Below are 27,180 nucleotides of genomic sequence, written 5' to 3'. Positions count from 1 at the left end.
CCGGGTATGGCTGGGCATGTGCGTGGCTGAAAATGAATAAATACACACATACATAAATCCCAGTCCTTGGTACAACCAGAGCCTGGTGCTGGGAAAGACAGCTGACCCTGCTTAAGATTCAGGGCAAGAAATGGATTTAGAAATACACAAAAGAAGACCGAGTCCATGCTTTTATAGTCCGGGATTTGGGGAAAGCGATTCACTCCAGTACAGGAAGTGGAACAACACAAAGCCAGCCATAAATGTCCAAGCGGGCTGAGAACTTATACCCTCTGTTCTCTGAAAGACCACAAACCAGAATGCACCGCTCAGAACAAAGAAAGATGCTAAAGGACGGTGTATGTTGCAGGGGGTGGGGTGAGCGGCTGTGCAGAATGGAAGGGATTAAAGTTTAAGGTGAATAAGGGAGGGCAGCCTTTCTCTAAACTGTGACTATTTCACTAGAAATCAACCCATGGCACTATGGCATCAGAGGGTTGTCTACACAGTAAGCAAGCTGAAGACAGTCTCTCTGGCTGGACCACGGCCAGTGAGCATGCTCAGGGAGGCCCCAGGTGTGACCTCTGCTCCCCTGTGAGCCGTGGAGGGACCAGGCAATCTATCATGGTGTTCCTCCTGTCAGCCCTGGTGCTTCGCCGCCGCTGTCTGTCACCCTAGTGGATGAGACCTGCTTAAGGGCATTCATGTCAATCTCTATGTGGCCATTCAGTCTAAAGCAGAAGGATGATCTTGACAGGCCTGGCAAAGTCAGCAGAAGGTACCAGAAGCTGAAGTCATAGCCTTCCCACAGAGATGCAGCATGGACCACTGTTTTTTCTTTAGCTTTTCCTTTATTTTTACTTGCCTTTTTTCTTTTATTCTTATGACACAGGCTAAAGCATACAGAACTTGCCATCAGAGCTGGTCATCTCGGATAAACCTGTTGCCCTCCGAGTTTTTCCCGTAGTAAACATAGCGACACTTCCCCAGGACACCTGCAAAAAAAGGGAAACACATCTTCAGAGGTGGTGCGATGAGTACAGCAAGGAAGCACGGTGCAGAAAAGCAGATACAAAACATGGTCCCTGATCCAGTGGGTGGCAGCAAATGGATTAAGCCCAAGAAGGGAAGGACCCTACTGTCTTGTCCTCAGAGTTGACACTCCAATAAAATGTCACCAGAGCACAGGCTTCTCAGAATAACATGTTCCCTGCACAAATTCTTTTCCACCTTTTCTAGTTTGGCCAGATACTCCTCAAAATAAAGCATAAGCCTTTCTTTAAGTTCCCTTAGTAGAGTTTTTAAAAGGGAAAATTAAGACTTTTAAGATAGGTCCTATCAAAGCAAAAGATGTAAAACGATTTTTCCAGAATGTGACTCTTTTCAAGTTCTTTATCACGAATCAAGATTATGTCCTTCCAGGGCACATGCACCCGAATGTTTATAGCAGCAATGTCTACAATAGCCAAACTATCGAAAGAACCTAGATGTCCATCAATAGATGAATGGATAAAAAAGATGTGGTATATATACACAATGGAATACTATGCAGCCATCAAAAGAAATGAAATCTTGCCATTTGCGACAACGTGGATGGAACTAGAGGGTATCCTGCTTAGCGAAATAAGTCAATTGGAGAAAGATAACTATCATATGATCTCCCTGATATGAGGAAGTGGAGATGCAACATGGGGGGTTAAGGGGGTAGGAGAAGAATGAATGAAACAAGATGGGATTGGGAGGGAGACAAACCATAAGTGACTCTTAATCTCACAAAACAAACTGAGGGTTGCTGGGGGGAGGGGGTTTGGGAGAGGGGGGTGGTGTTATGGACATTGGGGAGGGTATGTGCTATGGTGAGTGCTGTGAAGTGTGTAAACCTGGCGATTCACAGACCTGTACCCCTGGGGATAAAAATACATTATATGTTTATAAAAAAAAAAAAGATTATGTCCTTCCAGGGAGAATCTCCCAAATCCCAGGAGGCATCAAATACATCTGGGTGATCAAGGAACAGTGTGGTGTTGACAAAACGCCACATGGAAATCAACAAGAGCCTCCAGCATTAAAGGGCTTCTTCTTCCCTTTTTTTTTAGGTTCGCTCCACACCCAGTGTGGAGCCCAACACAGGGCTCGAAACCATGACCCTGAGATCAAGACCTGAGCTGAAATCAAGAGTTGGACTCTTAACTGACCAAGCTACCCAGGCACCCCAAAAGGGCTTCCTTTAACAGGAAGCCTGAAGTGAATTCTCATGTTGGAATACCATTGATATTCATCTTTAGTTTTATTTGAGTGGTTCCACGTGCAGTTTTTGTTATATTCAAGGAAATTGTAGGAGAGTTTAAGTATGAAAAATACCTCTAGAATAGGGCCAAATCTTTTAACCAACTCAATATTTATTCTAAATATCCATAAGAAGTCACCTGCCACAGTTATTATGAAAGCTTTGTATGGTCATTAAGGGAAAATCAGTTTTTCTCCAAGAAAACATTTATAATTACAGTTTGCTTTTTGCTGTATTGCTTTTCTTCTAGTCTTAGAACAAGTAACTTAAAACTCAGCTTCACAGAGTTGTCTTATTACTGAAAATACTTGAGTCTCCCAAGTGTGCATAACCAGAAAAAAGCAAAGAAATGTCCATAAAACATTAATTCAAGAGCCATAAATCTACCTGTAAAAATAGCTACCTATATGCATAATTATTTTTTTCTATCAGTCTGTTAGTGTGAAACCAACAATCATCATCTATTCTTCATTTGGGGTAAATTAGCACTTGAAATTATCCAGCTTCTTCACAGCAGACGTTCTAAGGAAATATTTTGGTGATCCTACAAGATATGATTCTCTACTATGGAACTTCAAATATTATTCTTAACGAAGGATTAAAAATGGCTCTTAGAAACTTTTAAGGACAGGGTAGATGCTCCCTGGTTTGGATGGCTTGGGACAAAGTCGGGAAGTCCCAGGATCACAGGATCTCTTGAGAGTGGGCCAAAGGGAGAGGATGGCGTTGTTTCATGGCCTCAGTCCGGTCTCAGCCTTGCTCTCATTACTTCTGTTTATCACGTTTCCGCGAACAAGGTTACTGCAGACCCGTCTTCCCCCTTAGCCAGGCTTTCCCCTTGGCCCCAATCCCTAGTTTCTGCTTTTCAGAAATTAGGTGTTTGAAAACACTGAGCTTGGATAAGACCTCCTTGAGACCTTTCTTGGGGCTAGAAATTATTCCACTGGCTGTTGGCAGCTCTGAGCCGCTCCCTTTATTATACTGCTTCATGGAGCACCTGTGACTGGACTAACATTGTCACCAATGCTGGGAGCTGGCCTGTTGGTCAGGCTTAGCCGGTCAGGTTCTGTTCCAGGAGCAGTATCCCTTACAGACCTGGGTATGAGTGCCTCAGATGTTTCTGCCAATCCACCAAGGGACTTCTTGAACCTAATTAACTCAAATAAACCCTAAGAATCTGGAAGGATGAGACCAAGGGATGTTAATTACTTTCTATAGCACCAGGACAGCATGAATTTTTACAAAAAGAAATGGATAGGGCTGTCAGATACCATAAAGAACATAGTCTTTCTCTTGAATAAAAGAATGAAAGTCAGACATGCGTGCGTGCACGCACACGCACCCACACGCATGTGCACACCCACACACCATGCCCTAGCGGGTGCATTCTCTCCAGTAAACCCTCCAGTACGTTCAGAGATTGAATTTCTTTCCTCTATCCTCTCTCCTTGGTAACCGTCAACTCCAGACCTTGCCTAGCTACAACCTGGATGTCGAGTGCCATTCTGGAAACAAGCTGGCTACCCCTGGAACGTGGGCTGGCGTGTGGAGGGAGGGAGATGAAGGGTTCTGAGCCCTGTTCCCCAGGCCTTCCTTCTGGTCGGCACCGATGAAAGTCCTTTTTAAGGCCTGCCCTGTTCCTTGGGGCCTGGAAGCAAGAATGTTTATAGACGTCCTGGTGAGAGAGGGCTGTTTGATGAATACAGGAGACTGGCGAGGTGTCAGAGCTTGGAGAATGAGGCAAGGACATGAGGTATTAATATTGTCAATGATCTCTTGACGGGAAAAAAGATACCGCACTCACCGTCAGATTTAAATAGGCATCGAGTGCATTGATGACAAAAGGGCAGACTTCAAACAAAGGGCTGTGTGGTGGGGAGTAGAGCTAGTCTCTGTGCTGGCAATAACCTGATCTGAAGAGACACTGTCAGGGCTAGAGACAGGCCCAGGATTGTGTGCGGTGACAGAAAACAGAGATGCTGACAGAGATACCAGTGCCATATTATGCCAAGGATATTCTAACACTGTCTGCCGTGCTAACGAAAGCTGACATCACTCCCTATCACTTGGGGTCTTCTCCGCCCGCTCCTGCAGAGCGGTTCTCCCCAGACATCATTACAAAACTCTCTGCTCGGAGTTCCCGGCAGCCCTGTTCTGTCAGAGCACTTGGGGTCAAGGGGCCTAAGGATAACCTCAGTCAATCTAAATTTGGACTTTGCAGGAGGAGCGCACTCATCCCCCGGTATCTCGGCTACTTGAGGTGATCAGAGCGCCAATGTGTGAGGAGCTGTCACCTTGAATCAAATCCTTACAGGGAAGGCACCCCGTCTGTGGGCTGCTCCGGGAAGGCACAGGGACGGCCTGCCAGCCAAAAATGAGATCCAGCCGCTGGTGTTCTCCTGGGGAGGAAGGTGGTCTGGCTAGTGACAGTCAAAATCAGCTGAAATTTTTGAACTCGCGCCACCTACAGTGGTTTAAACTAAGCAAGTGCTGCCTCCGTTGAGAATCCTACCCGAGTACACAGTTGGGCTCACATGGAACATTAGTGTTCCAAAAAATAAACAAACAAACAAATACATAAAATTAAGAAGGGAGGGAAAAAAAAATCAACCCCACAATCCCATGTGTGGCCATAGGATTTTATCCTTCCTGAAGATTATTTGTAAAATAATGGCATGTGCTTATCAGTTAAGTGAGGTGGCAGCATGTTTCTCTCTTCCCGGCCTCCCCATGGCCCTCTTCTCCTGTCGTGGTAACTGCCATAAACTGTGAAAATTACAGAGGGAACAGTTTGCTCGCAAAGAACATTTTGACAGGGAGGCGCTCCGAGGCTGGAATTTGGGAACCCGCTGGTTGTGACTCAGTAGGCGGTGGCTTCGGCGTACATCTGTAATGCATTCACTTGTTTGTATCTCCTCGAACTATAACGTCTTGGGACTGCAGGGGGAACAACACATTTAATGGCATATGTAGTGTTTTTAATTAAAATATCTGGCTTTGGCCATAAGAAGTGAAGCCGGCTTGCCGTGTGTCAGGCCGACGTGTATCTGTCTGTGTGGAGGGTTTCTTTTCAGGGTCCCTGAAAAATGACAGTGTGCTGTCCCCTGGGGAATCTTCTTGTGCCAAATGAGACTCCTAATTTTTCTTAAGTAGCCAGCTCTCCCATCACCATAAGCTTTTAAAACTATAATTATGAAAAAAATGTATTGGGAAGAATCTGTTTTAAAGAGGTCCTTTATCTTTTAAATGTTTCCCCCTCTGGAATGGATGTTCTAATTACGCAGGTTAAGTTATGACCTTGGGGCTGCCTGAGGGGCGAGAAGCAGCGTCTTTTCTTTGGATGCAAGTCTGTGATGTCGGGGCAGTACCAGAGACTGTGCCGGGCAAGACCCTCAGAGTCCCCAAGTAGAAATGCCTTGTACCCTCATGCGGGGTCCAACAAAGACTCCGGGCTCCCTGATCCCCTGGATGGCCTTACCTTTCCAGTTGCATTTTGCTGTTTATTGATTAAGGAGAGGTAGAAGACCTGTATTTAAATCCAGCTCTACCCCTAATGGTTATGTGACCATGTCCATGTCCTTTGTCCTTACTGGGCTGCATTCCCCATTCGTAAAACGAAGGCAAGGGGCCAGATAATCTTGGAAGTTCATGCTAGCTCTGAAATAAGTGATTTAGTATTTTCAAATGCTTCCCTTATGAAGACAGGGACATCAGATCCAATACTGCCTGAGGGAGAAGGCAAATCCAATGGTCAGTTAATCAAAAATTTGATTTCAACTAAGTTAGCTCTTGAAACTCATCCAGCCCACATTCCCATAATATATAGAAGTGGAGATCTGCTGGCCCTCAAAATCCCCCAGTAAGGACGTTCCATTTACTTCTGTGTGGCCTGGATTCCACACTCAGTGCTGGGACATGCTTTCTGCAAACTACCCCATGTCCTGTTAAGCTTTGATATGAGCCTGTTAACTTACCAACTTTAGATTCAACAGAGCTTAACTCTAAATATCAGAGTAAGTGGGTGGTCATTTATATCTTAGTTGTGGAATAATAGTCTAGACACACACAAACATATGAATACAAAAACTTATTTGATGATGGAGTACAGGTTGGGCCAATAAATTCATATTTGTAAAATTAAGTAAAAAGTATCAATGCTATTATCAATATGAGCATTAGTTTTAGTAATCATCATTTTAAATGTTATTATCACAAATGTAATTATAGCTGTGTAATGACAAACAGATTTTGATCCAATGATTTTGATGACTAGGAACTTGCCATTAGACTGCACTGTGGAACAGGCAAAGGACAGAGGACTGGCTTTTCATGGAACTCCTGTTCTCCAATCTGTAAAAGGAAGAAAGGAACTAGACCCTTCATGGCCTCTGAAAAATATGACGACAGTGTTGTGAGGAAGCGGGAAAGAGTATCTGGAGAGTCTTTCTGGTCCACTGTAGAAGGTTCTAGAACTATGTTTCCATGTGTCCTGTACCTGTTCCATTTCCATGTGTCCTATACATACCTGTGAACATGTCACCTCTACAATACTTCCTCCTCCCCAATCTCTAGAGCCCAGTGGCTGAAACAGTACAGAGGAAGTGTTCATTAAATGCTTGATGACTAGATAGATTAATACCACTGAAATTATTACCTATACACAACTTGAACAGAATCCACGAAGTTAGGAATCTCAGTTACTGAACACTCATACCTTAGCCTCTGCTGAGACTACATGTCTAAAACGTCTTAACAAGAAGGGGGCAAAAGGACAGAAGGCAACAGTCTCAATTCCTAAACACCAAGGTTGTTTTTATGCTGAACACTTTCCTCCCACAGTAACAAAGCAATCACAATATCTGGCTGGAGAGAGGGAAGCGAAGTGAATGTTATCATCCAGCCTTAAGAGCTGTAAACATCATACACAGAGAAGGACATTCCCCAGAAAGCACATTCCTCAGTCTTTGGTACATGTGGGCCGTGAGTTAACTGGGAGCTGGAAGGGAATAAATGCCCATGTTTTATGATCTTGAGAAGTGGCTGGAGCAACAGTCGGAGGTCAGCCTGTGTGATGTGCTCTCAGCTCCACTGCGGATATCAGACCAGATTCAGCAGAGTCTGCAAAATTACAGGCTCCTAGCGAAACATCCTCCTTTAGGGTCAGCTACTTAAAGACTAAGGCAAAATGGAAAGAAGAGAGATTGCAGAAAGGTCTTAAGGGAAGGAGTTGCTTGGGAGCTGTTTTTGTAGAAGGAAGACAAAGCCCCTCCTCCACACCACACTGGGCAGATTTCGCCTTGGCTGGCAGGCTCCTTGGAGAAGCCTCAGGCTGGGGAGAAAAGGCGCTCTACCCTGGAGACAGTAGAGACATAAAAGGAGAAAGTGAGAGACTTCCTTCTCAAACTAGCTGAGTGCGATTTTAGGCAAGTGTCTCAGTTTACAATCTGCTTCTTGGGTTGGAAGCCGGTGCCATGGTTGTGCAATGCTTGCTAATCCCAAAAACATGTGCAAGGGCTCCCACTGTCCCCTCCATCAACCAGGGGCACATGGTCCTTACTGACTACCACCTCAAACAGCGCCATGCAAGGGATGTCCCCCAGTCTCTCAAATGAGCACATTCTGGAACTCCTCTCCTAATTATACAAAACAACCCCAAGAGGGGTAGGAGCAGCCCTGCTAAGCTGCCCTGAGATATGGCTGTGGTCGACACTTGAATTCTGCTGTTTTGACCCCAAGGATGCTTTGACTTCATACTTATGAATATAAACATGGAGACTAGCCTGGCAATTTTTTTCTTTGAGAAAGCATTACTTATTCAGGGCAAACTCCATTTAGCCAATTTAATTCCTTAATTTTTAAATGCAAAGTTAAACCCTATCCTATGTTGCACATTTTGCTTCCATTTTGTCTAGTTTATTTTCAATGGAATCAACTCTTTTCCACGTACTTTTTACAACAAAGCTAAATTTCTCAGCTTTTGCCCAATATCAAAGTTTAGCGGTCAGAGCTTCTAAATCTCAGAGTCATCAATTTTTATCAAGTCACATTACCTAAATACAATTTTGTAGATCTGAGTTGTGACAGGAAGACTTGTGCCTTCTTTTAAAGTTTAGTCAACTCACTTTATTGCGTGTAGTTGTGGTTTGTTTCAATTTTACTTGGTTTTCATTATTTCTACCACAGCTAATTTCTCCCTGTGAATTTGCACCTTTTTCAATATACCAACAAGATATAAATCTTGGTCAGTTGTTTATTTGTTTGTTTGGTTGGTTTTTGTCCATTATAAATTACATTATGTGAGGTTTAGTTGCTGTCAGTTATATTTTGGACTGGCTCTTCCTACGGGCAATGCTTATTGTCAGTTAAAGTAAATGATAGTTTTTATTCATTTCTTAGCACAAAGAGTATGCAGGACAACGATCAATACTCTGGATCCATGACAGAATCTGAATGGTGGGGTCCTGACATGCTGCATTCTACCAAGCACCGGTCAAAAAACAAAACAAAACAAAAACCACAGCATGGACCACAGCATCCAAGGTCTGGATGCATCCACATCCTGAAAGAAAGCTGACCCCAAATGCCAGGCCACCTATCCCTTTGAGAAGACGGCACTTGGTCCCAGCGCTCATTCCCCTAGGGAGACCTAGTGGGACGTTAAACTTTGCACTGAGAGAGAAGAGATTACATACATTTGCTTACACAAATGCTGGGCCTTGTCAAGCCTCACCTGCATGTTTGCAAGGAAGGAAAAAGCCAGGGAGGGAAACCAGTCAGCAGAGAAAGGATCTTGGCAAAACCTGCACTGAAGGTGATAGGAATGCAAGGCTGAGACGCCAGCCTCCCCGCCTGGGGGAGGCTGCACAAGTGTTCACGTGACTGGGCAGACAGGTTGATGTGTGACAAGCCTGAGCCTGTGCAAAATGTGCTCTGGGCTCCCAGGGCAGCTGAAATGAGGCTTGTCGTTTTAGGCCAAGGGAAGGAGGTAGGAAAGGGGGAGAAAAACCAGTTTTGCCCTCATAGAATCTGCTAGTGGGAGATGTAAAGGCTGGTCCAACTCCTAGAAAAAACTGAACCTTTAAGAGGACCCTCCGTAACCTGCTCCACTGTTCCATCTTGAGCCCCTGGTCCCTGCCCTCAGGTTGCAGGCGCCATGGCCTTGTCCAGACCTCACCCGGCCATTCAAAGTCCTTTCTACATAGAAGAAATATTAGGCTGATAGAATGAAAAGTTATATGGCAGCAGATGTTTCCATTGTGTGAATCCTGGAAAGGAAACAGTCAACGCGCTTTTCCTCAGATGTCACTGCTTTTTAAATTGTGTTGTACTGGGATTGTTCAGGTAGACAGAGACGGATGGGAAGAATCCCAGTCTGAGGGTGGGCTCACTTGTTCTTTTTTAAACATCATTAATATGATTGGATCTTATCTCTACATATGCTGTATTTCAATCAAATAGGGACATATACACATCAGAGTTCAGTGCCATAGTAAAGATTTCCTTGCTCCAACAACATCACTCCATTAAAAACAAAACAAAACAAAACAAAAAACCTGCTGACTCTTCTTAGTAATCCAAATTCTTGGTTTTTCTTCTCAGTTTACGTCTTTTTTGTGTTTGTTAAAATGAAGCCAGAAAGTTTTTATTCCAACTTCCTAAATGATGATTTATTTGTACACTCTTCTAAGAATACTCTATTTTGCTATTCTTCTTAGCAAGCTTAAACGAAGAATAGAATACTTTTGTTTAAAATTATTTCTTTAACGGTACTGAAGAATTTGCATGGAGACCAAATTTAAACATCTTCATTTTAGGTCGAGTCTTTCATTTCGGAATGGTAGAAAATGAGGTTCAAAGTGGCTTCCGCAAGGTCACAGTGCCAGACCAAACGTCCATGCAGCTCTACCTGCCTAACCCAGGTATGTCTGAATCATAAGACACTGCCGTGAAGACAGTGGGGCACTCCACAGATCAGTCTGAGAAAGGCTGACTCTTACCTACTTTTCCATTGGGAGAAATGGAATCTTTAAGGCCCGTTTGGTGTGAGCACGTCCCCCTACTCCCCATCTCTGTATTCTAAGTGGGGTTTAATGGATCTGAGATGGGCTGGGTTCCAAAGTGCGTGCCAAGATGGAATGCAAATCAGCTCAGATTCATGAAGTTCCCTTCCGTGCTGCTCACTGATGGATGTCACGTAACCCAAGCTGTCAGTCAAAGTGGACAGTGGTCAAGTGGTATGGCCTCATTTTTCCTTCTCGGTGTTCTTTTTTTCTTTTTACTGAAGAAAACTCAGAAATCTTTCAGACAGGAGAGAGAGAGAGAAAGAAAGGAAAAGTTCACCCCTTTGTCACCTCCACCATTTCCACCATTATGTCCACATTCATTTTTTCCATCTCCCATCTGAAGTCAAGAGCATTGCCACTAGAGGGCAGCATGAATTTAGGAAAAAAAGCAGTTTTCTTGGGAAAGAAAAAAAAAATGATGGCAACTATTCAGGAAGGGCCATTAAAGCCACACTGTGCTTTTGGTCACCAATTATAGGTTCTGTAATGATCAATATGTCACGTTTGCTCAATCTATGCTGAAGGCTTTCTGGGAGTGGGGCTACCAAACACCCCCCCACTTTTGGATTGCTCTAGCTCTATTTCCAAGACTGATTCTTTTTACCCTCAGTTGCTGTAATTCATCCTCCAGGCTCAGGAGTTGGGGATGTTTACGTAATACCGGCATAAGTGTAAAGAAGTATGCAAACTAATGAACAAAGATAAATTCCTGAATATCCTAGAAAAATACCATTTTCATTGCAGAAATCCAAAAGAAAATATGCCACCCAATGGCTTGGCACAAAAGGAAGAAAACTCAAAAATAAGACAAAATAAAACTGGATCAATAAAATATACAAAAGTTGTGTATATGACATCCACACAGATCATGGCGGCCCCAAACCCTCCCAACTATCATCTTCCCTCTTAGAGTACCTGGTCCAGACTAATCAGAATAGAGAGGCAGCAGGCGCCTGGGTGGGTTTGTCAGTTAAACATCTGCCGTGATCCCAGGGTCCTGGGATCGAGCCCTGCACCAGCCTCTCTGCTCGATGGAGAGTCTGCTTCTCCTTCTTGCTTTCCCTCTGTGCTCTCTCTCTCTCTCAAATAAATAAAATCTTTAAAAATAAAAAAAAAAAGCAAAGAAAAAGAAAGAAATGAAGAAAATAAAGAAAAAAGAGGCAGAAACAACTCAAATAAAAAGAAAATAATTTCAGCTTCTCTTTGACTACCATTTGGTGCCTATCATTAATCTCTGGTACATAGATCAGTGTTTATTTTCATGGCCTGACAGCAAATGACCAACTTCCTTTAGGAGAAATGAGGCATTTGTGGGTTTCTAGGGATTCCAAGTTTATCATTATTTTAAAAACAGCAATAAATGTATGATATTCTAGGGCATGACATTTTGAATGAGAATTTTTTAGAGTTAAAATAAATGAGTAGATTAAATCCGAGAAGGGAGTACACAAAAATCGGTGTTACTAGATGAGGGGAAGGAGCGCTGAGCACAGGTATGGCTCTCCATCTCAGCTAAGAGACCTTTCTTAAGAGACCAGGTGGTCAGCGAAGCACACATAAAATGGCTCTCACGCACTTTCTTCCCATACACTTTCTTTCTTCATGTAACAGTCATGTGATTGACTAGCCACTAGGGGAATGTTGGGTTCCAGTTAATTAATTAAATTATCTCATTAACTCGTGGATAACTAGAAACCTTTCTGAGTTTGCTCTCCTACATCAACACTACGTAAAACGAAAGTCAGCTTCCTCGTCTTACCAGGTATATCACAGTGGCCACGAATGAGTATTTCTCTGAGTAGCTACAGTGAAGATGATATAGTTTAGAACCTTAGCTGGGGTGGGAAGACTGCTCACTGAACGTTTCTCAAGGTCTTAAGATCTCCTTTATATATGAGCTCCAAAAGGGCAGAGATGACAACTTTTCATCCTTGCTTCAAGAGGCCCAGAGAATGTAAGCACTCAATAGATTTTTTTTTTTTTTAAGTTTGGAATAAATGAAAGAATCCTAGGACGCAACTTGCCCTTGCACCAGAATCACCTGGAAGTTTGATAAAAACAGATGCTTAGCCCCATCCCCAGAGTTTCTGATTAGTGGATCGGAGACAGGGCCAAGAATTTGCATTTTTGTTAGTTCCCAGGTGAGAGTGATGCTACTAATTAGGGGACCCCACTTTAGCAGACACTATTCTAGGACAACCCAAAGGGGCTCCTTTTTCCTTTTTTAAAAGTAGCTTTTATTGACATTAGCTTTTATTCTTATAAAGTTAAGATCACTCAGATTCAGAGTCAGAAAACCTCGTGGACTGAGGGTCCTAGTATATTGAGTTTTAGTAAATACAGTTACTGTCTCCAAACAGCAGTCTGAAAACCAATGGCACCTAAAGTTAATAACAACAATAATTATTATAATAGTTGCTCTTTAACAAGAAAAAAACATAAAAGTTTAAATTTAAGTAATGTGTAGACTATATTAAAAGAAGAAAATTTTTTTGGATAAGGAGGGTAGAACTGAACCTGGAAACCATAATTTATGAAGTATAGGAAAACAAAAAAAGTGCAGAAAAATTTCCCAGAAAGTCTTTAGCTTTCCTCTAAAAGGACAGAATCTTAAATGAACAAATCAGAGCAGTGGGGGTCCTCCTGCAGAGTCTGAATGGGAATTTTGGCTTTGCTCTCAAGCACAAATTTGCTTTTGGGTTTCAGATCTGCTTCTATTAGAAAGCTTACATCAAAAGGGGGGAAACATCCACAGTTCTGTCTAGTTCTTCAGGCTAAATTTTCTCAAGAGAGTCATTGAAAATAAAGACAAGTGGCTTTTTTTTTTCCCTTTAATTCTTCTTCAAGCTGCAAAAAAAGAACCTCTCAAATAAAATTAAGCAGACCCAGTAACAACTAGGTTTGTCATAATTCAAACTCTGCAAGGATTGGGGGAAAGACCTTCCTTCTTGGGCCCATTAGTCCAGCCTCCATCTGCCCTTCATTAGAATCCAAACAAACTTTTCCTGTACTGATATTACTATAATCTTTCCTAATTCCAGGACACTCTAAATTGCTTTTGCCAAAAGGAAAACAAAAGGAATCTGCTGATATATGAGCTAACTGAAAGAAGTATGCATTATAGAAAAAACAAAAACAAAAACAAAAGTATGTTGTTGCAGAAAAAACAGCATAATTCTTGGGCACTAGCAAATCTCAATACCAAATGCCAAAATATTTTCATTATTTCCTGATCTTTAACTTCCCATCCTCTAGCCTGCCTTGGAAAAATAAAAAGTCCATATATATGCTAATGCTAATGAAAGAAACTATAGGTTAAGGAAGAATTAATAGATGAAAGCAGTTTATAAGAGCAATATGAACCTCTTGTACATTTTTTTTTTAACCCAAGATGAAGACAAAGTAAACAGTAGAAGAACATATTATAAGGGCCTTCATTAGGGTCAGGCTCATTAAAATTTAATGAAGGCAGCAGAGTCTCTCCAACAATATTTAGAGGGGTGTACTTTTTACCTATCAGTGGAATGGCCTGGGTTGGAGAGACATTGCTGACAGTGGGTGGTACCAGGTGTTATCTGTCTCTGGAACATACTACTTTGATGGCTTGGGATATTACCCATTTTATTTGGCTGGCTTGAATTCGTCAGGATTCACCCTGTGGTGAGTTAACATGCCTCCATATTGAAAAAAAATTGCCCATGGGCCAATGTGAGCCTCGCACCTAATAGAATACATCTGGCTCTGACAGTTTGATGCCCAGCTCTGAGCCACATTCGGCAACACAAATTAACAGCGTAGACATTGCCCACGCTGAGCAGGAAGTAATAACCTGCTACCTGCTACTTGGCCAAAATCTCATTATAAGCCATTACCGTAATTGAGGGCCAAGACTCTGTGGATATTAGACTCCCTGAGCGCCAGTCGTTAGTTCAGCAGAAGAAAGACTCCGAATGGAGGGGGCGGTGGGGCCGACTGAGGAGAAACTGTTTTGGACCATAGAGTGAATTCCTTCTACAGGGTGCTCTGTGGCTCTGGGAGCTCTGGAAGCTGTTTCTCTTCTGCCCCAAAGTCCACAGGGCCTCTTGGGGGGTGGGGTGGGGGTTCGGGACTCCTGGAAGCTGACACAATTCTTGGTAGGTCTCCAGCAATGCTATGCAATTAAAATTTGGTTTAAGTGAATACTGAGGACAGCCACAAAGGGAAGAAGAGGGCAAAAAAAAAAAAAAGTCAGAATTCTGAAAAGTAATAAGGGTAGAAGCTGGGGTAGAGAAAGGGGGAAGAATTACTCCAGAATTACTGTATCTATATGAGCTTTCAGTCTTCTGTAGGGGGCAAGGCCAGGCCCTTTTCCCCATAAGACTGGCCCTCTTAGTCTCTGCCCAGGGTTGGGCAGCTAGGGATGAAGTGGTGAGGGTGTGGTGGAGGGAAATAGGACAGAAGTCCAATGGATCAATCAAACGGTGCATCAATTAACCTGGTTTTGGTATCATGGGGATGGTTCTGGACTTCAGTAACCATGACAGCTATCAATAAATATCTCTTGGAAGGAGGTACAGAGGGCCAGGGAAAGGAGTAACTGAAAATACAATAAACCATCTCTAGGAAGTCCTTCTTATCCTGCTACATACAAACCCCTCCCCGGCCCCACACTTCACACACATCGCAATAAGAACCACATTCTCCAATTATGGGCGCCTGTTTATGCCAGGTTTTACCTTGGTTATACTCAGGGGTATCCTAAACCTTCTGAGTGCCAGGACTTGTCCAGAAATGACTAGAAGCCTAGTTAACAAAGCTTCCAGGGCATCCAGAAGTTTCCATCACTTCCTGTGCCATGTCTCAGTGAAAGGATCCCTGGCCTTGGAATTTTGAAAGAGTCAGTATTTGGGGCGGAGGGATAAACACGATGGTGGAGGAGAAAGGCTGCTGCTGAGCATGAGGACGTCTGTGAATAGCAGGTGCACACTCGGGCCATGCTAAGACAGTCTTCCAGTCTCAGTCACGCCAGCCTCAGTGTTTCTCTTCACCTAGAGGGTTAAGCACAAGCCAGAGCCTACGAAATGGCTGCTGTTGGTACAAGTGAGGCCTTCCCTATAACTAGATCCTTCAGGAAAAAACAAATTAATCAACAGCGAGCTGAAGTGGGTTTAATGATTGCATTCTGCATACAATCAGCTTTTCCCTTTTCAAGGGCCATCAATATGTCAAGGGAAGACATATCTGAAGGATATAGCTCTTAACATCAAGGTTATCTATTCTCCGCAAGGCTCCCACTCCTTGCTGGGCTGATACTCCACGCTGCCTGTGTCTAACATTTTCATCAACTCTGCAATCAATCAAGGTAATAATGTTGTGCAAAAAATCAATTAACAACGCAATTAAACTTTCCTTATTATCTCAAAGGGCTGAAATAATACCTAAAGGGAAGATAGACTCACTGAACGCAGACATCCATAATCCAATGTGAAAGTGAATTATGAGGTTGGACAGATGCAGGCATGTGCGGGTGCTGTTATTTTCCAGGGGTTATATCTCATCGTGGCAGTGTATCAGTCAGCCCCAATCCCAGACCCTAAAATTCCAAATTACTTTTAAGAAATATATGATGTGCAATATCCATTTCATATTCTCTTTTAAAGATAACCCCCTCCCCTCCAAAAAAATTGAACAGCCATATTATTCAAAGACAAAATGATCTTTCAACAAGAACATAAAATATAAAAGCTATAATAACATTTACATCTGTATAGCACACATCTCTGTAAATGCAGGTCATCTATTATACATAATCTGCGGAGCCTAAGAGGCCCAGGATGCAGCACAACATTTAAAACCCAAATGTGTGAATGTGCAGACTCCTATGGGATGGCCGTGCCTTCCCCCAAGTGGAGGTCTCACCCTTGCCAGGCCACTCTCACATGCACGCACACACTTACGTGCACACATGTAGAAGCATCCAGAACAACAGAAGCATCAGTCATTTAAAATGAGAATGACTATATTATTTAGTAATTACGCTCAGCTTGCCCTGAAACACTGTCCTTAGGAATGGAGCTTTTATAGTACATGAAAGAGATGATTATTAACCTTTTGCTGCAGTGAGCACTGCGAAGGGCTTGGGATTTCACGGTGAAGTAGGATACGTAGTAGAAGAAGAGGTAAAGAGGTTCCCTGACATTTTCAGAGCTCATCTTAAACTGTTCAGGACCCACATGCAATGGTCTGGCTCCAACAAAAGACAGAAGAGGAAACCATAACCAGAAAAGGGAAGGTTAAACAGACAAACAAACAAACATCAAAGCAAAAGCCAGCAAACAAAAAAGCGCTGATCAAATATTGACATTATTTGAATATCCTCTTAACTCCTGGAAATAAAACACAACACTTACAAGGATCAATATGAACAGATATCAGATGCGCATGCCCACACAAAAATCACCTCCCTACATTCGTCCTTCTCCATTATGGCACCAGAGGCTTCCCTGTGGCGGAGTGGAAGGATCTCACAGCATATACGGAGAGCCTAGGAGATCCCTGGAAATTCAAAGGTGCCAAATGAACTGATCCAGAAAGGCACAGTTCCAAATTTGGGCCTCGGAGAGTTATCCGAATCAGAACAAGGAAGGATTTCTTTATCAAACGTGTTGCTTTATCAACGTGTTGCTATGTGAACTCCAGGTTTTGGTAACACACAGCATTCTCCTAGTGGTGTGGATTTGCACATATGCCACCTGGAGTTGTGCAAGCATTGGTGCTTGAAAATATCATTGCTCAACAATGAATTCCCTTTTTTTTTTTTTTTTTTTTTTGCAAGCCACTCACTTGTAACAAGGACCCATCTTCTTAAGCCAACTTTCCCCATTTTCAGCACAGCTAGGAGGCAGGACTAAGCCCCAAGTGCAGATGTACATGAACAGTAAAATGAGACAAATGCACGCGCAAGCGCTCCGTCTGTAATTTCTTATGAAAAATAAGAAAGCAAATCGTGATGTACTTTTTAGTACAGAATTTCCACAGAGAAGTGAAACAGGTTAGTGAATCCTGCCATTTCTCTAACCTTAAGGAACATAATTAATATGTTTTCATTTTCAATGACTATATTGTGTGTGTATCAACTGGAACTGCTCCTGCTGTGTATTTGATTCCACTGACGATGGGGTGGGTTGGATTTTAAATGATGTGTGAGCACTTCTGTTCTTTCCGTGCTCTGGTTTATGTGTTATTCATGACTTGCATTACAGACATGGCTGATACACAGATGTAAATGTTATTAAATCTTTTGTATTTTAGAGGCTTTGTGAAAGGCTTCTTTGTTTTCAAATAATTCTTTTAACCACCAGAAATAACCAGTAATACATGACAATGTCTTGGGAATTTTTTTTTTCACTGAATTTTCTGATGAGATTTTCTCCTCTTTACTGCTGTTTTTTCATCAAAATAAAAATGTGGGATAAGTGGGCAGATGGAAGGGTTACATCTTCATAGCACCAGTCAAGAACTCATTCACGTGTGTGTGCATATGGGCCAGTACAAGTGTGTGCTGTGTGCGTTTGTGGGTGCTTGTGTGTGTACTGTTCTGTTTGTGCTGTACATTATGTCATATGTGTCGTATATCTTACTTTGGTCTGTGGGCATCTTGAGGATGATGGTGTTCTAGGGGCACGTGGTATGTACGTGGGTGTGAATATGTTGACGTCATTATTCTGGATCGGAACTCAAAGTTGCCAATTCTTAACTGCCTGCCAAGGAAGCAGTTTCCTCACTGCATTTTGGTTATTTGGCATAATTTTAATCTGTTTTTCACTTTGCTCCATCCTCTTCACATTCCTTAGGATTTCAACCGAAACGTGGCGGAGGGTAAACCTCTTCCTACAGACAGCACTTGATCAGTCTGTGCCTCTTACTGGCTCACTTTTCTCCATTGATTTTAAATTTAAACGATGCTCCGAGGCTGAGCCATGCACCTCCACAAATATAGTTGACTTCACTGAAGGAGGTCAGGAAAGACAGAGATGTGTGTTTCAGTCCTGAGGTTAGGAGCCCGACTTCAAAGAGCTCTAAAAGGAGAGTAGGCTTGGGTCCTCTCCCATCCTCAGGGCAGTTGGGGGTACCTGCCTGATTTCAGATGTGCCCTTTTTAGAAGCACAAGAAAGGTCGTCTCAACTCGGGGAAATGTGGAGGAGTCCAAAGATCAGGTTCTAACTCCGGGTCTATAGTCCGTGTCCTGTGCAACTTGTTCAATTGGTCCAGACCTTGGTTTCTTAGTGTCTGGAGAAAATAATTCTTACTTCTGTTCTAATAATATAATCCCTATTATCCTTTACATATATTCTCTATGCTGTGCATAGGTCATATGGTTGACACAAAGATAGAGACCTTTCTCTTTCCGTGTCTCTTCCTTTTCTTGGTTTGTCCCCTTCCCTCCTAGAATATCTATGGTCCTCATACTCCCTTTTTCCTTTTTATGGGTTTCAACTATAGAGTTAAAATATAACAGTCTTGAGACACCTGGATGACTCGGTAAGTTAAGCACCTGCCTTCGACTAAGGTCATGATTCCAGGGTCTTGGGATAGAGTTCTGCATCAGGCTCCATGCTCAGTGGAGAGCCTGCTTCTCCCTCTGCCTGATGCTCTCCCTGCTTGTGTGCTCTCTCTCTCTTAAAAAAAAAAAATATCTAACTGTCTTCTTTCAGAAGCATGTCCCTCCACAATTTTTCTAGGAATCAACTAGTTTTCTGACCACTAACTCACATGAGGATATTAACCATTGACAATGAAACAGAGTTTCATCACTTCGATAAAATATTTTAAAAACAGACACACTAAAAACTAGATGAACTGAATGACTCTTGAATGGAATTTAGGCAAAGCAAATAAGTGGGGAAACACTATGTGCCAGGAACAATCCATGATACCCAAAATGAAGAAGAAAAGGAAAGAAAGGAAGAGATTCTTTTTATATTTGAGGAGCTGACAGGCCAGTAAGGGAGATGACTTGTCAAATAAAAATAACGGCAATAAAATTTGCTGTAATAATATTATGTACAAAATGTTATGCAAACATAGAATAAAGATTAGCTCTACCTTTGGGAGTGATGGGGTGAACAGAAAGCATTTAAAAAACCATTTTCTCTATGTGTATTTCTCTTTTTACTTAACTCACAGACATATTTGTTGTTAATAAGTTATATAATACAGGAGGCATATTTAAAACCTTATTACTCCTCTCAAGCCTTCCATGAACACCTGATATACAGTGACTCCCCAGATTTCCTGCAGGAGAGATATAAATATAGGCATATACGTATAGAGATGACAGAGATGTAGGTATAGATGTAGGTATACAGATATACGGAGATACAGCTATAGACAGTATAGATGTAGACATAGGCATACAGATATATAGAGCGTTGATATAGGTGTGTGTGTGTGTGTGTGTGTGTGTACACATACATCATACATATTATATAGATATGGATGTATGGGTGTAGATGAAGGCCAAACTGCTAAGTAAAAATGCAAGGAACCAAGAAGTACACAAACTTTTGGATAAGAAAGAAGTAAAAATAAGATTAAAAAAAAAAAACAAAATAGGGGCACCTGGGTCGCTCAGTTGGTTAAGCAACTGCCTTCGGCTCAGGTCATGATCCTGGAGTCCCAGGATTGAGTCCCACATCAGGCTCCCAGTTCCATGGGGAGTCTGCTTCTCCCTCTAACCTTCTCCCCTCTCATGTTCTCTCTCTCTCTCAAATAAATAAATAAAATCTTTAAAAAAAAATAAACACACCTCTTCATCTATGTTTTACAAAAAGAAATATGGGGGGGGGGATAAACCACAGACTAATAAGAACAGCTAAATGTAGTGGGAGAGTGAAAATAGGGTGGCAGGCATCAGGATGGAGCTGAGACTTCTCTGAAAATATCTCCTTATTGTCACATATTTCACATACTCAAAAACAAATATAAAAGTGTAGAAAAAACAAACCTTAAAACTGAATACACTTGGAGGAAAAAAATGAACCTAACTGCATATCAAATCAATAACATAATGACACAAGAAAAGAAAGTCGGGTAATTTTGGAACACTGTACTTCAAATGCACATCTGAGTGAGATATAGTCTGAGGGAGAAAAATACAAGCAGCAATGAAATCTTGAGCTTTACTTAGTAGGCTTATTTCTGTTAGTGTTACTGCTGTTATAATTCTCTTTTTTTCTTATTACGTCTTGTTAGTCACCATACGGTATATCATTAGTTTTTGATGTAGTGTTCTGTAATTTATGGTTTGTATATAACACCCAGTGCTCCATGCAATACGTGCCCTCCTTAATACCCGTCACTGGACTAACCCATCCCCCCACTTCGCTCCCTCTAAAACCCTCAGTTTGTTTCTTGAGTCCATAGTCTCTCATGGTTTGTCTCACCCTCTGAATTCCAACCCCCCCTTCATTTTTCCCTTCCTTCTAATGTCCTCCATGTTATTCCTTATGTTCCACAAGTAAGTTAAACCATATGGTAATTGACTTTCGCTGCATGACTTATTTCACTCAGCATAATCTCCTCCAGTTCATCCATGTTGTTTGAAAAGTTAGGTATTCATCCCTTCTGATGGCTGAGTAATATTCCATTGTATATATGGATCATATCTTCTTTTTTTATTTAAGATTTTATTTATTTATTTGACAGAGAGAGATCACAAGTAGGCAGAGAGGCAGGCAGAGAGAGGGGGCAAACAGGCTCCCTGCTGAGCAGAGAGCCCGATGTGGGGCTCAATCCTAGGACCCTGGGATCATGACCTGAGCTGAAGGCAGAGGCTTAACCCATTGAGCCACTCAGGTGCCCCTGGACCACATCTTCTTTACCCATTCATCTGCTAAAGTGTTGTTATAATTCTCAAATTATTTTGTGTGTGATGTAGGGTAAAGAAAATGTGTACCTACACTGAAGTTACTGGGAGTTAGTAGTTTCACTATGAGAGGACAGAAAGCAAAGAATGAGGGAAGATGTGGTAGGCAGAAAAATGGTCCCCAAGATGTCCATTCATACTCTGACCTCTGGAACCTGTACTATGATATTTTATTTGATAAAATGAACTTTGTACAAGTGATAGAGGATATGGACTGTAGGTGGAGACATTATTCTGAATTGTCTGGGCTCTACCTAATCTCCTGAGTCCTTTAAAAGGCAAGAAGCTCTAAAGGCTGTGGTCACACAGAGAGATATGACCTGGATCAGAGAGATGCAACACCCCACAACTTTGAAGGCGGTGGAAGGGACCTGGAGCCAAGAATTGGAGGTTTCTGGAGCTGAAGAAGGCTCCAGCTTTGAGAGGGTTTCTCGGTGGAGAAGGCTTTCCTGTGAGTCTCCAGAAAGAAACACAATCCTACTCGCACCTTGATTTTAGCTCATTGAAGAGCACTTAGACTTCTGACTTATAGAATTAAAGGATAGTTTGTGTTATCTAGGCCACTCAGCTTGAGTAATTTATTATGGCAGCCCTAGGAAACTAAATATGGAAGGTGATGATGGTCATAATGATGATGGTAGTGAAAACTGCAAATCTAAATTGGAGAGATCTATAAGAAATGATTAAAACTCTCATATGTATGAATGTGTGTTGGACATCTGGCACCTAGATACTGGTTCCCCCCAAAATATTGCTACCTAAAATAACTGAGATGTGGGTGGGAACTATACAAAGTGCCTGAGACATCTTATGCCAGAAGACAGGTCATGAATGCAGAAGGTGGCTTGAAGATCCTCTCTCTAGCCAAATTTGGCACAATTTGATATCAAAATGAATAACGAGAGTAACTAATTTGACACATTGAATTGAGAAAGAACTATGAGTTAATAATGATACTTAAGTACATAAATAAATAAAAGAGATAAAGCACTTATTTAATGAATGCCAGCTTATTAATGTAGAAGGAATGACAAAATTGGAAAAATCACCATATTCCAATGTAGTAATTCAGGCCAGTATTATCAACAGATGTTACAAGTATTGGGGTGAAAGTTTATTGGAGAAGAAAATATTCACACAGCCTTAGATTGCCACCATTTAGGTTACTTATTAATTATAAAGGGGAACACATACCTTCAGAGTGGATCAATATGGTAGTAACCACATCAACCAAATGATCAATCAGCATTGCTACAAAAGGGATCATTAAATATATGTGTGTCCCAACATGATGAAACATCACCTACATTTGCCAAAATGTTAAACCTGAATAAACTCATGAGTGAGCAACCAGAAAAATCTGGAGTGTGGGAAATTCTAAAATGACACTGACTTGGGCTTTTGAAGAAGTAAAAACAGAAACCTAAAAGTCATGAAAAGCAGGAAAGGTAGGAGGTGTGCCCCAGTGTATATGAGAATCACCTGGGGCACTTGCTAACAATGCAGATTGCTGGGTCAGCCCCCAGAGTTTCTCTTTTGGTGGGTCTGGAGCAGGGGCTCCAGCTTTTCCAGTTCTGACAATTTCCCTAGTAATTCTGATGCTGCTGGGCAGGGGCGTCCCCCTTGAGAACTTCTGCACTAAATTAAAAAATAAAAGACTTAACAATCAAATGCAAACTTTGATTAGATATTAGATTAAAATGAAAGGTGGGGGACCTGGGTGGCTCAGTTGTTAAGCATCTGCCTTCGGATCAGGTCATGATCCCAGTGTCCTGGGATGAAGCCCCACATTGGGCTCCCAGCTCGGTGGGAATTCTGCTTCTCCCTCTCCCATTCCCCCTGTTTGTGTTCCCTCTCTTGCCATCTCTCTCTCTCTCTCTCTCTCTCTGTCAAATAAATAAAATCTTAGAAAAAAAAAAGAAGTTATAAGAGACACCATTGGAAAGACTGAGGAAATTTAACTCTAGACTGTATAGTAGGCAATGGTTTGAATTAACGTGTGTGTGTGTGTGTGTGTGTTTAAGACTGTATGCATTTATTTGACAAAGAGAGAGTGACACAGCAGAGAGAGAGGAAGAAGCAGGCTCCCCACTGAGCAGAACCTAATCATGACTTGAGCTGAAGGCAGCTGCTTGACCCACTGAGCTACCCATGTTCCCAGAATTAATGTAAATATTTTTAGCATATTGTTGTTTCATAAGAATTGGTCCTTATCTGGGAGGCATCTTTGAGCTTGCCGAGTAGACACCATGAGCAAAGCTCACCCTCCCGAGCTGAAAAAATTTATGGACAAGAAATTATCATTGAAATTAAATGGTGGCAGACATGTTCAAGGAATATTGCGGGGGTTCGATCCATTTATGAATCTTGTGATAGATGAATGTGTGGAGATGGCAACTAGTGGGCAACAGAACAATATTGGAATGGTGGTAATACGAGGAAATAGTATCATCATGTTAGAAGCCTTAGAACGAGTATAAACAATGGATGTGTTTGTTCATCAGAAGAATCAACTGCTTCCACATGTCCCCTCTCCATAGTACCTGTTTTACTACAATATAAAAATCACATCGTGTGCATTTTCATATTGAGCTTTTTTGTTAAATAAACTTTTATAATGGCCAAAAAAAAAAAAAAAAAGAATTGGTCCTTATCTTAAGATATTCATGTTGAAGTATTTGGGATGAAGTGTGATGGTGCCTCCAATTTATTTAAATGTCTCAAAAAATGTGTGTATACACATGCAGACTCATAGACATATACAGAGAGAGAGAGCAAAGGTGGCAAAATAATAACTGTGAATTCAGGTAAAGAATATATGCGTGTTCAATGGACTCTTCTTTTGACTTTCCTATAGGCTTGAAAATTTTAACAGTAAAATTTTGGAGCAGATGGCTTGTTTATCTTGGCATATGTCTTTGTAAGTGTACAGTAATGACCCCAGGAATAATTTTCAAATCTGTGTTAACTTTCTTTGCCTTCTCTTCTCTGGATTCCATCAGGTGACCTATAAAGCCTCAGGTTAGCACTGACTGAGATCCTTTCAGGCCAACATGATTTCCACAAACAGCACTTTGCTATTCAAAACAGAATAACAGAGTGAAAAATTATCAGACTCTGCTATTGCAATCCCATCACTCTGTGCCTTCCTCTTTGTACACACACACACACACACACACACAGTCCACATACACACTGCATCTTTTATTTTTTAAGATTTTATTTATTTATTAGAGAGAGGGAGAGGATGCACCCATACAAGTGGAGGGGGGAGGGATAAAGGGAGAGGGAGAAGGAGACCTCCCACTGAGCTGGGACCACCCCCATCAACACACCTGGGACTCAGTCCCAGGACCCTGAGATCATGACGTGAGCCAAAGGCAGACACTTAACCAACTGAGCCACCCAGGTGGCTACACTCCATCCTTTCATTCCTTCCCTCCTTCCTTCCATCTTTCCCTCACAAAAAATGTACAAGCTCATGTACCTCACAATGTGCCTGACTACTAAAGTATTGATTTACTCAGTTATTGAGTCGTGCCTTCTTTCATTACACAGCTATTTCCTGAGGTCCTACTATGTGCCTGTCAGTACTTGAATAGATGGTGATACAGTAGGTAGAGAAGGTCTCAGCTCATGGACACTACAACAGAGTGGTGGAAAGAAGGCAAGAAGCAGACAAAATTTAAAGTCAAATTTTAGATGTAGATATAATGAAGGTGGTAAAGAGTAAGAAGATTGAACTAACAAACAAAATACCTTGGTGCTAGTACTAATTGTTCTGTATTCCAGGCTTGTGAATTTCAGCAGGTCACATGACTTATGTGAACCTTTATTTTCATGTCTAGAATAGGAGTAATAATCCTTACCTATTCATTCCCTCATCACTTGACTATATGGAACTCCAGCTATGAAAGAGCATTGTCACTGCCAAATGATAGAATATCTTATGATGATTTGTTGTAATTCTTAAAATAATAAGCCATCTTATAACTGCCCCACTGCTGTATTAGTGAGGATTATGCAAGCTGCTATAACAAACAAGCCCCATAATTTCAGTGGCCTGACACAATGGAAGTTTGTGTCTTTCTTACTCAAATGTCCAATGCAGGGAGCCTCCTCCATGCATGATTGCTGTGTCCCTGCCATTTCCTATAAGTCCTGTCATCTGCATTTGGCTGGTAGATGACAAAAGTAAAGGAATGGCAAAAGAGCCACTCTTCAAAAGGCTTGGTTGTGGAATGACACACATCACTTCCATTAACATTTCTTTGGCTAAACTATACTCATTTAACCACATCAAACTGCAAGGGAGACTCAGCTGACATCCACCTTTGTGGTCCCCAAAGAGGAAGAAAATGTGTATTTTATTGAGGAAAAAGCAATTTCTGTTATTATGACCAAAATGGTTTCTTTTTTTCCCACATTCTTACTTAATGTGGAATAATGTAATATGGTAAAGAGAAAAGAAAGGGTAATTTTACATTCAGTTAAGTACTTGCTCTGGGCTAAGTACCAGGCATAATACCATACTGATGTTTCACCTGTAGAGCAAAGCATAGTACTATCACTGTGCCTGGCAAATAAAAGGCATTTCAGTATGTATTCATAGGTTAATGAATGAATGAACATCCACTAAAGCCAAGCCCCGTAAGAGCAGGAAGTCTGACTTATTGACTACAGTTTCCTGGGGGCCTAGCACTGTGCTCAGCATAGAGTAGGAAATAAGTACATACTAAGAATTTGTTTTAAAGCTTAAGGTTTTATTTTATTCTTGGAATTGGGCATATGCATTCATAGCATACTCTTGAAGCAAATATTTTTATGACACATTTAGTTATGTCGAAACAATTCCAAGTCATCCAGGCTTTACCTAAATACCCATGAATACTTAAATAACTGACAATTCCATGGAGCCATTATAGCTATATTTTAGTAGCGAAGTGTAATAAGCAAATCAAGTAGACAGCATCTATTTTTTTTTAATGGAAATGAGTAGGTGCCTTTAGCTGAAAATTAAAAACAAGGGACTCTAACTTCCAAAGATCCTCCATTAATTAATTAAAACAATGTATTTGCATGCTCCTGGGTGACAGTGAGGTGTACCCCGAGGCCAACATAGTTCTCTAAATGTAACACAACCAGCATTAACTGCAACAATACATGTGAACTTCGGTCTTATATGGCAATCTAGATAGTTAACCTCAGTGAGGAAGAGGTGTTCCTCATCAAATTTACACAAAGAAACTATTTTTCATGATATAGTCAAAGGCCAATGAATCCAGTTGGATCTGGATAGAGCAGCTTGAGTTGACCTGACATGAAGAATGTACTAAAGGTAAAATTGTGAACAGTAACAATCAACTGACTTGGGAGAAATTCTACAATGTCCACACTTCACAGGTATTTGTATTTCCTCCTTCCCTTGTCCCTTCCCTTTCTCCCTCCCACTTCCCTTCTACCTACACATGATCTTGTTTTTCTTTGAAATGTCAGCACTCAAATTTAGATCCATTTGAACGACCACATCTTCCTTGAAAAAAATGTGTCTTTATTATTACAACCATGAAAATAAGAGTTTAAATCAAAAGAGGATCTAAAGATCTGAGAGTCACCCGTGAAACAACAGTTCATCCCAAGTTCACTCTGTAGTGATAGTAGATAAGGTGTGCCAGCTGATTTTAAGAACACCTAAATAGATGAACTTGGATATTTAAAACAATTAAATTTTTTCATTTGTCATTCAGATTTGTACTCTGGTCCAAATAATTAATTTCTGAAATAAATGTTCCTACCCCCAGAAAGTCTGAGACAACTTTCCCCCAAACATCCCATGACATTTCAAGTGGAGGACTCCATTCTGCCACATAAAATTCTCCTTATCTTTCAACACCAAGTTCAAATGGCATTTCTTCTTGGAAGCCTCCACTGATCTCCCTTAGGCA

At 41.5% G+C, this 27,180-nt stretch overlaps 2 protein-coding genes across 3 annotated transcripts in view; one reads left to right on the top strand and one right to left on the bottom strand.

The window, feature by feature from the left end:
• Positions 1–810: 810 nt before the first annotated feature.
• LRMDA (leucine rich melanocyte differentiation associated) overlaps positions 811–27,180 on the bottom strand; it is a 1,045,704-nt gene continuing 1,019,334 nt past the window's right edge. The window contains exons 7-8 of one of the 2 annotated variants that reach the window (XM_082717651.1): positions 24,214–24,312; positions 811–974 (exon numbers count right to left, since the gene is read on the bottom strand). In XM_082717651.1, the coding sequence (XP_082573777.1) occupies positions 895–974; positions 24,214–24,312 (179 nt within the window). In that variant the 3' untranslated portion in view covers positions 811–894. The remainder of the gene's footprint in view (positions 975–24,213; positions 24,313–27,180) is intronic. The other variant, XM_082717652.1, reaches the window with a different exon arrangement.
• Positions 23,458–23,820, top strand: LOC309856441 (small nuclear ribonucleoprotein G). The gene has a single exon (XM_082717668.1). It carries the CDS (start codon positions 23,485–23,487, stop codon positions 23,713–23,715), a length of 231 nt encoding a protein of 76 aa, XP_082573794.1. The 5' UTR covers positions 23,458–23,484; the 3' UTR covers positions 23,716–23,820.

This window comes from Mustela nivalis (genome assembly GCF_964662115.1).
Source record: "Mustela nivalis genome assembly, chromosome: 2".
NCBI lineage: Eukaryota > Metazoa > Chordata > Mammalia > Carnivora > Mustelidae > Mustela > Mustela nivalis.
This window is presented reverse-complemented; position numbering and strand designations above follow the sequence as displayed.